General features: G+C 38.1%; 1 protein-coding gene across 6 annotated transcripts in view; it reads right to left on the reverse strand.

Moving 5' to 3' along the window:
• LOC145668831 (uncharacterized) overlaps positions 1 to 14,770 on the reverse strand; it is a 273,421-nt gene that overhangs the window by 20,317 nt on the left and 238,334 nt on the right. For all 6 annotated transcript variants that reach the window (XM_081737015.1, XM_081737011.1, XM_081737016.1 and 3 more), the window contains one exon: positions 1,579 to 8,656. In XM_081737015.1, coding sequence (XP_081593141.1) covers positions 1,579 to 8,656 — 7,078 coding nt within the window. The remainder of the gene's footprint in view (positions 1 to 1,578; positions 8,657 to 14,770) is intronic.

Below are 14,770 nucleotides of genomic sequence, written 5' to 3' on the forward strand. Positions count from 1 at the left end.
AAAGCATGATGGCACGCGGTGTGCATTGTAATAATAAAAAAAATGTAGAAATTAAATATTTTAATTCTGTTCCAATATCGGTTATGCTAGGCGTCCTCCTCGCTGGTCTAATGACTACCGCCCGTGCCTTTGGAACACGAGGTCACGGGTTTGACTTCCGATAGGAAAGCATCGAGCATACTACGGTAGTTTGTGTCCCATTTTAAGCTATAGGTCTCATCTTGTATGGTCTTGCTGCTGCAAAGGACGTGAATATCAATCAATCAATCAATCCTGGCTAGAAAGGATGGATCAATTACATACGTAAATGCAACTGTAGTGATATGAAGTGACTTAATGAGACGATAAGAAATGAAAGCATCTTTTTTCATTCTACACTTTTAGATCTTTACTGTATTGTATTAGAATCAACTACTCGAACGCACACAGAGCAAATATGGATCCCTTAGCATTATTCTTTTTTCTTTCTTTTTATTTAACGTTCGGGCTAAAGGAGATGAATGATTACTGAAAAAAGAGATTATGAAATAATTGTGGAATATACGAACGTAGATATAACGGTAACGTCTCATGAAAACTCACGAACACGCGTTTCCTACCACAAACTCAATACGTTCTGGGATCAAACAAGCGACTCCTTGCACAAAAGTGACTATTCATTCTACCACTCAGTCACCGTGTCCATAAAGTAATGCAACTGACGAACAACGCAATCTTGAACTCAGTATGAGCTGATTTGTTGTAGATAACAGCCTTCATCTCCACGGACTCTTCCTCAATAGTTTACCCATACATTTACATGATGGAAATCCACAATTGGAAATTTATTATGATTCTTAACAAGCTAATACCTTCAGCAAAAACACTAAAATATTTCAATCACAATGTAAAAATAAAAGATACTTTTTAGTAAAGATAAAAGCGATAGAAACTTTACGGCTCTCATTCCTATTATGTCATTAATAAATGTAAATCTATTCAAGATTTTCTATTTTATTTTTTTTTTAACATAATAAATTTCTTGTTAATTGTGAACATTTTTATCATAATTTAGAGTGCTATATTATCTTTTAATTCTTTACAACTTCAGAAGAAGTCCATCACACAATCAAATATAGAGATGATACAGTATTACCTATGTACACTCATGTCCAAAATGATTGTCGCATATCTATAACTGTCTCCTTGTAAGAATATAATTCGATATGATTTTACAGGGTGCTTTTAATACTGATACTATGTGTATAATCGGGAAATGTATATTTGTGGTAAATTTCGTAGGAAAAGAATTACAAATACAAAAATTAGAATGAGTAAAACAAAATGTTGCTAAATGGACAAGAAAGTTTTATTTTCGTTTTATTGTTCTTATTTACTGCTCTTTTTGACATGAAATTTTCCACATACATGTCTTTGCCGATTATATATATATACTAACATTATAAGAAATACCGGGCGAATTCGTTATCAAATTATATTCCTATAACAACATATTTATAGACATGCGACAATAATTCTGGACATGAGTGTACTTCTGTTTAAAATTTAGAACACAAGTAAAATTTATTGGGTACTTACTACCTGTTCCTTCGAATATCGTCTGTTTAGGATCCTTCATCTTGTGAACCCATGTGATGTGTGTTTCAAGTGCTTGCAGTCCTAGAAAATGGCGGTTGCACACAGGACATACCATTTCTTTCTTCTCGTACTGAGATAACAGTTGCATTGTGTTAGAATTTAATTTTCGATAATCCGGAACATGTTTCGTGGCTCTCACATGTTCAGTCACTGTCGAAGCTTTCGGTCCACTCTTTTCCGTTGGCTTTTTCATGGTCTGATTGTCCAAATCCACTAAATCTGGATTTTCGAGAGGTCTTGTTGGATCGGAATCCGAATCTATATTATTGTCATATACGAAATCCTGGGAAGAGAATGAACCCTCCCCTAACTGCTGTAGCATAGCCATTTCCTCATCCGTCGCTCCCATTGCCGCTTGCAACTCATCCAAATTCTGCCGATCGTCTAACATCATTAAGTAGGACTGTACAGTAGATCCATCAAATTCTGTGGATTCCATGGTCGCGGTGTTATCTTCTAAAACTTGGTTCACAGAACCTAAAATAGTTCCTAAGCTGGAATCAAGCGGTAGGAGGTTACCTGAATAATATTCAGATGAGGCATCTTGATAATTCTGGTTCCAAGTAACATTATCAGCCTGCCCCGAGTGTTGAGGGACTACGTATCTTCCGTCATTCCATATATTTTCCTGAGGGACAGGAACAGAATTCTGAGGCACTGACCACGATGCATTATCCCATGACATAACTCCTTGCTGCCATTCCGCAGAAACTGGAGGAGGGTTTATGTACGCATTATAGCCAAGATCCTTTGGTATATTCTCTGTTTGTTCGCTTAGTGATGGATGATTAGCACTTGGCTCAATCTCAGATATTACTTGATGCTGCAGGGTTGATTGAAGTGGTACTGATGAAGGTACTGGTTCCACTGGTAAACTTGAACCTACATTTTCTGCACTTAAGTTGTCCGAATATGATGACTCATTTGTTTTACTTATGTCATAAGGAACTCCGAGTTCTTTCGAAATACTGTAAGCTCCTCCTGACGTATTCTCGTATGATATACTCTCAGGCTGACTAGAAAGGAAAGATGAGTTTTCATTCTGGTTGTCGCACGAAGGTAGTAGAACACGTCCGGCTGCTTGGTAACGTTGTCCTTCCTTAACAAGTTGGTTTATTTGGTTATCCAATTCTGAAGATGACTTTTCGTTAGTTATATCAGGCTTATCTGGAATGTTTTGCACATGATTCTCAGTAGCAGACAGTTCGTTTTTACAGGTTGCTTCTGTTCGTAGACTATTGCCTTCATTATTAATTTCTTCCATACTTGTGTTATTTTCTGCTTTTTCCTTACTGGCATTATTTTCCATTTCTACATGGCTGTCTTCATTTTTGCTATCACTGCTTGCGAAACTCGTGGGGATATTGCTTTCACAAGGATCAAAAGTATCTGCATCCTTGCTTACGTTATGACCCTGCACGTAATCGCCAGGAGACTTATTACGTCCTACGACAATCGGGGACTGGCCATCGGCTGGACAATTCTTCGACAAATCATCGTTTCCCTTTGTACTACTAGAAATCATACTTTCTTCATTTTCACTTTGTACATTTTCACGCTTGGATGACACATCACACTGTGTTTGTTCATTGGGCAACACATCAGGCTGTGCTTGTTCACTGCAAGTACTCATTTCACAAGTCATCACACGATTGGTACTCACGTTAGTATCATCATACTTCATCTCCTGCCCATTATCAGATAGGCCTTCCTTCATTGTAGTATCGACAGATGAGTGTTCACTTTCTATTGTTTTTTCTTCTATGATATCATCTCTAGATTCTTTGTGTAACTCTGTCCGCGAACATTTACTTTCTATTGTTTTTTCTTCCATGATAATATCTTCAGACTTTTTGTGTAACTCTGTCCGCAAACATTCACTTTGTATTGTATTTTCTTCCATGCTAACATCTTTAGACTCTTTGCGTAACTTTGTGTGCGACCGTTCACTTTCTATTGCACTTTCTTCCATGATAACATCTCTAGACTCTTTGTGTAACTCTGTGTGTGACCGTTCACTTTCTATTGCACTTTCTTCCATGGTAACATCTCTAGACTCTTTGTGTAACTCTGTCCGTAAACATTCGCTTTCTATTGTATTTTCTTCCACGCTAACATCTTTAGAATCTTTGCGTAACTCTGTCCGCAAACATTCACTTTGTATTGTATTTTCTTCCATGCTAACATCTTTAGACTCTTTGCGTAACTCTGTGTGCGACCGTTCACTTTCTATTGCACTTTCTTCCATGGTAACATCTCTAGACTCTTTGCGTAACTCTGTGTGCGACCGTTCACTTTCTACTGCACTTTCTTCTATGGTAACATCTCCAGACTCTTTGTGTAACTCTGTCCGCAAACATTCACTTTGTATTGTATTTTCTTCCATGTTAACATCTTTAGACTCTTTGCGTAACTCTGTGTGCGAACGTTCACTTTCCATTGCTTGTTCTTCTATACTAACGTATCTTGACTCTTTGTGTAACTCTTTCGCACAGGATAAAACAACTGATTGTACGTTATTATTATTTGTAGCTGAAGAACTATCAGGCAATTTAGGTTGCTCCGAATTATTTGTATGCGCCTCATCACTTGCGCGTATTTTATCTAGCCTAGAATTATTCTCTTCAGTTTTCGGCTTTTCCATGGTTTCATTTCCCCTGGTAAATTCCATTACAGTACAGTTGATATTATTCCCATCACTAGAAGAAATATCTGCTTCGCGTATTTCCATTCCATCACCTTTAGTGCAAATGTTATCAGTCTTCTTGGCATCAGAAATGCAATTTTCTTTGGAATTATTATCACTTACGGTAGTTGTTACATTATCATCATTTGAAATTTTTACTGTTTCTTTTAGTATTAACTGATCATTATTCTGCTCGTCACTAATTTTATTTTCATTGCTTTGACTTTTAGGAACTGGGCTGCCGACTCTATTCTCAGCAAATGAGATGTTCTTCTCAGCTTCTTCCTCGCTCGTCCTCTCCTTAGCATTTACAACTGTAGGCGCTGGACTCGCATCAGCACTTCCTTCTATTACGTCACATGGACTTTCACTACACGCAGCGAGACGCTCGTTATGCTTATGCTTCTGCGACAATTTATGTTTACTCAAATTGAATGCTGAAGAATAACTTTTGCAACAGATTTCACACCAAAATATATCAGATGCTATGCTAGATTGCGACTTTTCTTCTTGCGGAACATCTTTTACTAATAACGAAGTATTGTTTCGGTTATCCTCGTCTGATGGTCGTCGTGGAGTTACACTCTTATTATTTTCTTTATTTATTTCACTGTAATGCGCTTCTCTATTTTGATTATTGTGTTCCGGTGTTGTATCAGGTTCCTTACTGGGATCCTTAGTGGTTTCTGCTGCGGCAGCTCGCAACTTTTGCGCATGTAAATATCTTTCGCGGCAATGAAGCACATGCTTCTTGAAATACCCAAAATACTTGAACTCACGGGTACAAAATGGACACTTGCTTTGTTCGATAAACTTCTTTTCATGCTCTGAAACCTCCTCCCCTTTGAGTCGCTTAAATTCTTCATACTGAACTGCAATACTTGGACGTCTTCCATTTCTGTCTTTGAGGCTTTTATTGAATACATGAATTACTTTATTTTCACTTCGGATTATCTCTCCTGTATCTGGAGAAACTGCTTCATTCACAAATTTTTCTGTGACTTCCACTTTCGGTTTGATCTCTCGGCTTTCTGGCGCTAAAAATGAGGTCGGAGTAGCCCATTGTTGGTTTTCTGGAGGAGTTCTTCCACTTATGGTGGGCTGCTTAGTTGAATCTATATGTATAACCGTTGTTTCTCCTGTCACTTCCCAATCCATCCTGTTTTCTGCATCTTTAGGGGATAAGTGAGTTACATGCCCCATCATAACTGGCACTGGAGGCGATTTGATCCCGGTTGGTGAAGGCTTTTGGTACACAGACAGACTTTTTGGTGGTGGTTTACCTATTGCTTTGAGGTAGTCATCGATAAAAGTTTGTTTCTTATATTTCGGAGATTTCGGTGGACTTTTGGAAGTATATGGTTGGACTACATTGTTGTATACCACAGGTGATGGCAATTCGTTACTGTTTTTCACTATACTTACAGAAGAAAACTCTCTTAATGTATTATCAGCTTGAACCACTTGAGATTTAAAGATGGGGGATGGAGGAGTCATTTTCGGTTGAGTTTCCAACGGCATATCACCCAAATCTGAAGCAAGATCGAACTGTGTGCCTACATCAACCTTTTTCGTGATGCGTTTAATCTCTATAGAACTCCTACTATGTGCAGATGGTAACTCAGAAGTAACTATTTTGGTCGGAGATGAATGAATTGATACAACAATAGTCCTACTTTCTGTCTGTTTTCCTTCAGCAAATGTTTGTTGTTTGTCCATTTTACGAATTTTAATATCCTTTGGAGAGGAAGCTACTTTGCTAAGAACAGGTTTAAACTGAGGCACTTTAATACTTGAACTGATGCACTGTAAATCAGCATTTCTATGAACTTCTGTGGTAGGTTTCTTCGGTTTTCGACCTCGCTTCTTAACAACAGGTTCTCCGTTTTCAGGACCTTTTGGGATTGTAACTTTTTCGGGTTCTTTTGGGACTATAACTTCTTCGTTACTCTTAAGTATGTTTTGACTAGCGAGTTCTTGACCATCATTTATAATGCTTAATGTACTAATTCTCGTTGAACATTCATCAACAAGGTTACTGGAAACAGAAATACCAGAAATTTTGTGCACTGATTTCACTTTGAATTTCTTCTTCTTAACAGAAAGTTTCTTTTTAGTTTTCATATAAGCAGTTCCTTGTTTATCAACCTCCTTAAGCACTACCGGTACTGGTTTGGGAAACTGAACATTTGACTGAGAGGTAGATGGCAGTTCAGTTACATTATTATTTTCGGTTACTGATAAATTCATAGAAGTTTCGGTATTCGTATCAGGCACATCTAAAGGTTCCTGTTTAATAACAATTTGATTTAGTTGAACCCTGTCGGCAGGCGTATCATACACTTTTGTTGTCCTTTTCCTTTTACCAGTTTTAGCTACTGGTGATTTATCTACATTGGAAGCATTGTCATTGCTTTCATTTCCTGCTACAATTACAGCGCTTTGTGGTGTTTGTTCCTCGCTTTGTGAGGGTATGTTTGATGTACGACAGGTCGTCAAACCTCTGCCCCGAATTCTTAAAGCTTTATTTGTTATAATAGCCTTCCTGACATACTTCCTCTTAGTTTTCTTCAATTTCTTAAGTGGTGGAACAGATGGAAAAGGTGCTTGTTGTTGTGGCTCCACTACCTCTTCCTTAATATGTACGTTCTCAATAATCTCTTTGCTTACACCATCTTCAACAATTGCTTCTTCATCTATAGGCTCTTCTTTAATTTTAACAGTTAATAAAGGATTAGCACCATCTTTACTTTGTTTTAATATTACCGAAGGTAACTTCCTTCTCTTTCGTCTTCTACCGATCTTACGACTCGCCACAGGCAACGGCTTACCCTTGACAGAATATTTAAACTTTGGTCCTTTCGAAGATGTCACAGTATTTCTGCAACTACCTCCTAACGAATCATATTTAGGCACTGATATATTTGCAATGTTAATTCTCATTGGAGCTACTTTTGGTACAAATTCTGCCGCGGGTGCAGCTTGAGCATTCTCCTGCTCTGGAATTACTTGATTTTCCGTATCTGATGTTTTTTCGGTTTTAACTATAGACAAATTAAATTTTGGGATTATTTTCTTGCCCCTCTTGCGGCCCCTACGTCTTTTAATTTTTTTGAACACGTATGTGCCGGAATCATTGTTGGATGCATCAATCTGTTCTATACTTTGTTCATTCTTTATAGTACAAGTTTCACCCCGCATTTTGCCACTAGAAATTTCAACTCCTACGCCCTCTTCAGGGTTTTTCAATTCCTCCTGTGCCATCTGCACTTCTTTTACTACTTTTCCTTTCTTCCTTTTCATGCCTTTCTTTTTCTTCGTATATTTACCCTTTTCCTGTCCTTCGCCTCTTTCTGATGCACTCACAGGAGACAAGATAGGAATATCTGAGACTTCTTTGTTAGACCGTGTTTCCCTTTTCTCGGCAATCGGTTCAACTTTGTGCAGCTTAGGCATGTCCATCTCATTATTCGGCTTGTTACTTATCTTACTGTTGCTGGCGTTGTTAGAATTAGTTAGCATACAATTGCGACTATGCTTCTCCAAAGCAGACCCGTACACAAATGCTCTACCACAAAATGGACAAGAAAGAGGTTCTTTGACAGTTTTTCCTTCCTTCGCTGGCGAGTTTTTCTCGTCCAGCTGTTTCTTATAAATGCACTTTTTGCCATGTCTATCAAATGCTGAGCCATTCTCGAATTCTAATCCACAACCCTGACACACAAAATGGTCTTCCATGCGGTTGAATTTTTTCCTTAAGAATTCATCCTCTAAATCTACCACAACGTTTTCTTCCGCTGCGAGATCAAGTTTCTCCACAGCTAAGCGTCTTTCGGGAATAGCAGCAGCTCTTTGGGAAATCAATTTGTACTTCTTTTTGTGCCCAACAAATTTTAAATTTGGAATTTTCACACCTGCTTTTACACCTTTCTTGGGAGAAATTTTGGCTCCCATTTCTGGCTTACTAACTTCACTTGGACTTAGAATATCCCCGTCTTTAGTTTTATTTGGCACCGAGTGTTCGTTCAAACTCTTAGCTAAGGCATTCCTCGTAACTCTCACCGATTCATCTGGGTCCGCATTGAGCTTTTCTTGCAACTTTGCTTTAATATTGCCAACCGCCACTTGAGTGTTAGTTTTACTATCTGCCTCTTCGGAACGTGAACCAACTGTGAGTTTTGGGTCTACTTTTCTTCCTGGAGACGCATGACCTTTCAGTCTCGCCTTCTTCTGTGTTGGATCTTTTAATTTAAACGATGTGACCTGTGAAGAATTGCCATGTGGGCCTCTCGATAACCTCCAGGATCTTGAAATTTTATTCGGTGATGATATCTAAAATCAGAAAAAGGCGTTTATTTAGAACATAATAAATGAATATATTTTCTCTTACACGTTAAATAACAAAAGCAATTATACCAAAAATGTATTATATCCACTGAAGATGCAAAAACAATAAATCACAATTTTAAGGTTTTATTTTCCATAAAAACAGAAGCTTTGCTTTATATATAATTAAATACAAAGTTATTATTTGCTGAACAAAACTTTTTTTTCTTTTATACATCAAAAACTAAATGTGACAGTTTCGCCAGCTAACTTTGGCTTTATCAGACACTATGAAATGAGGTATCTCATAATGTCTGATGAAGCCGAGTTAGCTGGCGAAACTGTCACAGATATTTAGTTTTTGATGTATTTAAAAAAATGTTTTGTTCAGCAAATAATAACTGTATTTAAAAGGTTTTATTGAATATAACTCTGTTCTATGAATTGGAATTAAAATATTTCGACTGAATCTCAAAAAAGCATTGTTTGGTGAAATTGTGTAAATTGTGCTATTGTGAAAATTATAACTATCAAACAATGATAACTCCGCCATGGCCGGCCCCAACCCCGTGCTGAGAAAGGAGGCCCAACCGCATGCCTGTTCCTGCGTATATGGGACGGAAATTTCATGATGTACGAGAACATAATCCTCTCTGCCTAGCCACTCTAGGCTACCTGGGGCTTGTATATAGCCTCGTGGGTTTTATGGAAAACAATAACCTACCGGGAAGGAGAGTGGGAGAGCAGTGGCTACGGCCCTTTTCTAAACTAGGTGATTGACATGTGCTCTTGGATCTGGGAGTGTATGTGGTACTTCAGTAGACGTGGGGCTACCGTGGGAGAAGGTGAAGCTTCCGCTATGAGCAATCAGCACATCCTCCTGGGTCCGGAAAAGCGTCGTAAATGTACGTGGTACCTCAGTATGTAAAATAAGTTAGGCAGGGGTTATTCCTTGAGAGAAACAGAACTTTACCGCCCCCACCGGGAAAGACGAGACTTCAGTCAGGCTCTCAAATGGGCAACCGACACGTACCCTTCGTTTCGGGAGATAAATGTACGTGAGGCCTCAGCACGGTTTTGGAGGCACTGAGAAAGTTAACTGCCGGCTCTAGGAAGGGAGGGAGGGAGGAGTTGTTTCTCCCAAATGATCATGTCCGTTTAGGCAGACAGTCTACATACATCAGTCATTGGATCCGGGTACCTCTGCCATAATTAGAGGTAGACAAGTTTAAGTCATTTTCATCGCTACCGGCTGAGAGTTCTACCTTGCAAATAACACTGATTGTGAATGTAGTGTGGCCTGCATCAGTCATCGGTGCTGGTAACGTACGGAATACCTCACCGTAATTTTGAGAAACAGGGTTTTGGGACCTGCTGCCCCTCCGGGGAAGAATAGCGGCCATGGGCTTTTTCCCAAGTGCGACCTACACGTGCACTGGGTCTGGTAGGAAGTATATAGTACTTCAGTGTGTATGCGGTACCTCAGCACGAGCTTCAACGACATAAAGTAGGCAGGGAAGGGACTCAGGCCCTCTCCCTGGTCAGGGGTCCCCAAATTTGGGTTAGACTCTGCCGGGTTGTGGTTAGACCGTGAGATTTGGTATCTTGGTGCTTCACCAGGTAAGAGATGAGCTTGCCTTAAAGCTCGGGTGCCAAATACTGCAGATATTGGTTGACTCTTGCTCACTAAGGAAGTTCCACTAAGATAACTGAAGACCGGCTTCAGCCTCACGGGCAATGGCGTATCAAATTACCGTACAAAGTTAGGGGCCGTAATGACAAGGGTTTGGAGAGTTACATATCGATCGAGCAATTACGTATAGATTTTGCAACTACGGGCCCGATGACTGAAATGATGCCGACCTTTCAAGTAGGGCAACTGCCCGATTTCGTCGCAGAATTAGGAATTAATTTCTGGGCTTTCGGTAACTATGGCCATGTTAGCCCAGAATCATGTGTGAGGGATGACGTCCCTCGGCGATCACACTGCCTGGGGAATAGGAGAGAAAGGAATGGGGAAGGAAGCGGCCTAGGACCCATTATGTTAGTGACCATCGCAGCATTTGTCTCGTGTGAATGAGCAAAGTCCAGGAAAATTTCACTCAGGATGGCTAGAACCACTAGGAGTAGAACCCAAGACCGCTCGCATCAAAGATGAGACGTTAGCAACTACGCTACACTCCGTCGCAAGATGCGGAAAACCCTGTGGAAGTAGACCTCTAACAAATATATTCAATAATAGTACTCACGTTTTATCTAAATTTCCGTGGTCAGAGTTTAATTTCAGATTTTTTATCGAAGTGAATTTTATAATGGTCTGAACCATCCAATAGTCCTTCAACCATTTTGTCTGCTTTCTATTTTCAACTTGTTTACCTGGTATTTACATAGAATTTATCATGTAAATTCACACAACAAACAAAACAATATACACGTATACACTACAAAAAACATACTCCTATCAAGATATATTAATCTACTTGTGTTCTTTGATTACATTAGTTTATGCTTTATTTCCAGTTCTTGAATTTTATCCACGAGAGTTGCTTGTTCCTCTTTGAAATTTAAATTCATTTGCTTCTTTTTAAGTCCTTTACTTGACTAGTTATTTTTGTCTTTTTATCTTTAGCTTGTCTTTAATTCTATTCTCCGCATTTTGAGGTTTCTGGTGGAGTTTTCGTAACACTAACAACTTGAACAAAGATTCCACACCTCAATGATACAGGATTGCATCGTACATATGCCCCTCTGCTATCAAAAAATCTTCCAGTGCACTTTCCAAATTAAGTATTTTATTGATCAAATAAGCCATCTTCCACAAATGCATTACCTCGGCTAAACTCAACGACTTCGCAAATATTCCGTAACGCACTTGATTGATGGACATGATCTTCGTATAAAGGTATTGTGTTAACTTTATGCTGTCTTATTTTCTCTTCATATTCTTTTGATATCAACTTCGAGAAATCCCTAGATTTCAGTATTGAAAGCAAGAAATTGGCTTTTTTTTCTTTTTCAACTATAGAGTTTGATGTTCTATTATATTCAGCTTATAGCTGACCTCCTACACTATCGTATAAATCAAGTGTCCACAATTTTCTGGGAAGTAATTTGTTTCCTATGCCTGTTTCACGAGTCCTTCGATCCAACTACATTATATTTCTTAGGAGAGAGAAAGATTAACAAATGAAGAAGAAAATTATACATGTATAATTCTGTAAGAAGAACAAGGTTATACAGAATTGATAACAGAGATTAATCAATGAATAGCTGAAAAACATGTTAGTGACTTAATGAAAGGCAACATAGTACAAACAATATACACGAAATACAAATACAAAATTGAATAAATAAATCAAAAGAAGATAAAAGGTGTATGACAAACTGAGTTTAATGAAACAAGATATCATTGACGAATAAGATCAGGGAAATGGTTCTAGGACAGTATGGTTAATTGGCTTCCCATCTCTCCTTGAGGGACATAGAAAAATCGGGGGAAGAGCATACTTACGTGGAAGATGCGGTTAAATTTACTGTTATAATCTGGTTGAGTGTTATAGGACAAGAAGATTATGAATTTGTCACTACAAGAGTAGCAATGATTATCAGTGCGGGCAAAAATAGAAGGCTGGACATTAAACCTTCAAATCAATTCCATTAGTATGGGTTCCTCATATGCCAACCTATACATCCTATGATTCCTAAACAAGTGTCAAGCAGAATTCATCTGGTCTTCCCTGTAACCTTCCTGCATGTGGATCAGGCTGAAGAAAGTACGTCTCGACAACAAACTAACTTACAGCAGGCTATTCGTTCACTTCAAAAACTCCCACCTTTACCACATCCAACGTTCCTTACCCCGTGTCTTGGCATCCTCTCGTCAAAAACTATTCGATAGAAGATACCCACTCAAACTCACCGGCAAACAATTCAGTCAAAACAAAAGTCACTATGAAATCCTCTATTCCCAACTTATGCAATATCACCGTAATATCCATGCCCTATGACAAGTAATTGCTCTTGCTAAAAAATACCACTTCCACCGAAAAAAAGCCAGAAGTCATAAAACAAAATCTATGCTGTATATTCGACACCAATCTGACCTTTTAAAATCTTTTCAAAAACATAAGACACATTTCTACTATTCTGTTGGTTACAATTGAGGCGTTCCAGATAGTAACGAGAGGCTGGACGAGAAAAAACTAGTGCGTGCTATCTGTGCTAACCTGGTACTTGAAGTTTTCAAGTAGTAATACCAAACTGCTCTACGACAACTAGTTTATATTCTTTCTCGTTATTTTTTTTCTTTTTTTAATTATTCATATTTTTTTTCTGCTAGCAATTTTTTTTAAACATAATTGTACACGTGTAAACTTCAGTCTTCACTTATTATTTATCTCTAATACTTTTACCGAGCAACTCGTCTGTCATATACATATATCCACTAAACTTTCTTTTCTTTCAATCTAGCACAATTATCATATGAGTGCTTTCCAATATGGCGCCACTTGGCCGCTTCAATGTTACTTTAGTTTTCCTGTTATTTCTCTTTTTTAGTACTTCATTTATAACTAGTGAAGTGTTTATGCAAGTGATTACAGTGCATTTTTCAGTATTATGTTATAATAATTTACTATTTTTTGATAAGTAATTCGTTTTCCATGCCTGCTTAGGAATTCCTTTTCTCCACCCACATATTACGACTGCAAGGATTGTTCGATAGCCGTCATTCCCTAATCCTCTTCCTTGGATTTGTCACTTTTGAGATATTTTTATTGTGAGGATACCTTAAATGCCGAGTCTATTACATGATTCAACCATGGACATTTGATGAATAAAAACAAAGAATTCACGACAAAACTCGAGGCATACCAGCTGAGATGTTCCACAGCGAGCAATGGTGAAGCTCAATGATTGATTGGAAGAATGTATACGAAGAGGAAGCCATCTAGAGGACACAATTTTCCGACATTTATAATTCGGATTAGTCTCTCTTAAACGGCAATTAGTAATGGTTTCTGTCATTATCTTTCTTTTCTTCTATTTTTGGTGGGTGTTTCAAAAGTCCCCCCTCCACTCTTTTCTTGTGTGTGTCAATTTGTACTTTGTGACATACCGACGCTTTACCTACCATGTTATACTGCCCTTCCTTCGATTGCCACACATGTTAATCGAAACATCGGATAACGTAAAGATATACGATGTCGTACAGGCCAAGTGATCTAAATTAGCTGAAAATGTGTAGCTAATATGAAGAAAATATGAAGAAGGCCGGGTACTATGGTAGTTGGCGCATCGATACGGTAGGGCAGAAACTCATTTTTTATCTTCTCTATTGCATTGTATCTTTACCAATACAGAATTAGGCATTAACACACATCGGATTAAATTTGTGAGGTTATTTGTTATCTTAATATAATACTGAATAACAGTCACTTAATTAAATTTCACTTTTTTTTTTCTTTCTTCTAATTTCTACTACTACACCTCTCTGTGCAGTAGAATCCACATTGCAACTCCCTAAAAGAATTCTTCTTTCGTACACAAATACAGGACCGAACCAAACAATGAGACGTAAGGATAATTTATTTGAGGCATTAAAACAACGTAACACAACCATACAAAATGAACCTATTATTAACTGACGCAAACTTTCCACACCAACCTGCAGCAAAAAGTAGTTACACCTCTTGGTAAAATTGTTCTTCGGATATTATCATTTGTTTACAAATTACTCTTGACTTTCACACTATTAAACTTCGTCTATGACACCAAGTACTCATTCCCAATTGACATCTTTTTCTTCTTATTATTATTTATTTCCTTTTTAACAATTTATTAATGCTTTCAGTACCACAAAACGTGCAAACATTACATTTTCCTTCTCACATTTGAGTAACATCTTTTAAAAAACCTTCTGAACACGACTCCTAGACACTATTCTACATTCAAATAATGAGTGCGAGCACTTATGGCGACACCTTAATGTATCATAGGCCAAATAATCTAGACTTTCACACGAAAGTGCATTCTACGCTCACCCTAACAACCCACTAGAACGTGCACCATAAACAGCGACACAAAGAAAAAAACATCCAAAGAAACCAACATGGCATATTC

This window comes from Thermobia domestica, chromosome 13 (assembly GCF_964235325.1).
Source record: "Thermobia domestica chromosome 13, izTheDome1.hap1.1, whole genome shotgun sequence".
Lineage (NCBI taxonomy): Eukaryota > Metazoa > Arthropoda > Insecta > Zygentoma > Lepismatidae > Thermobia > Thermobia domestica.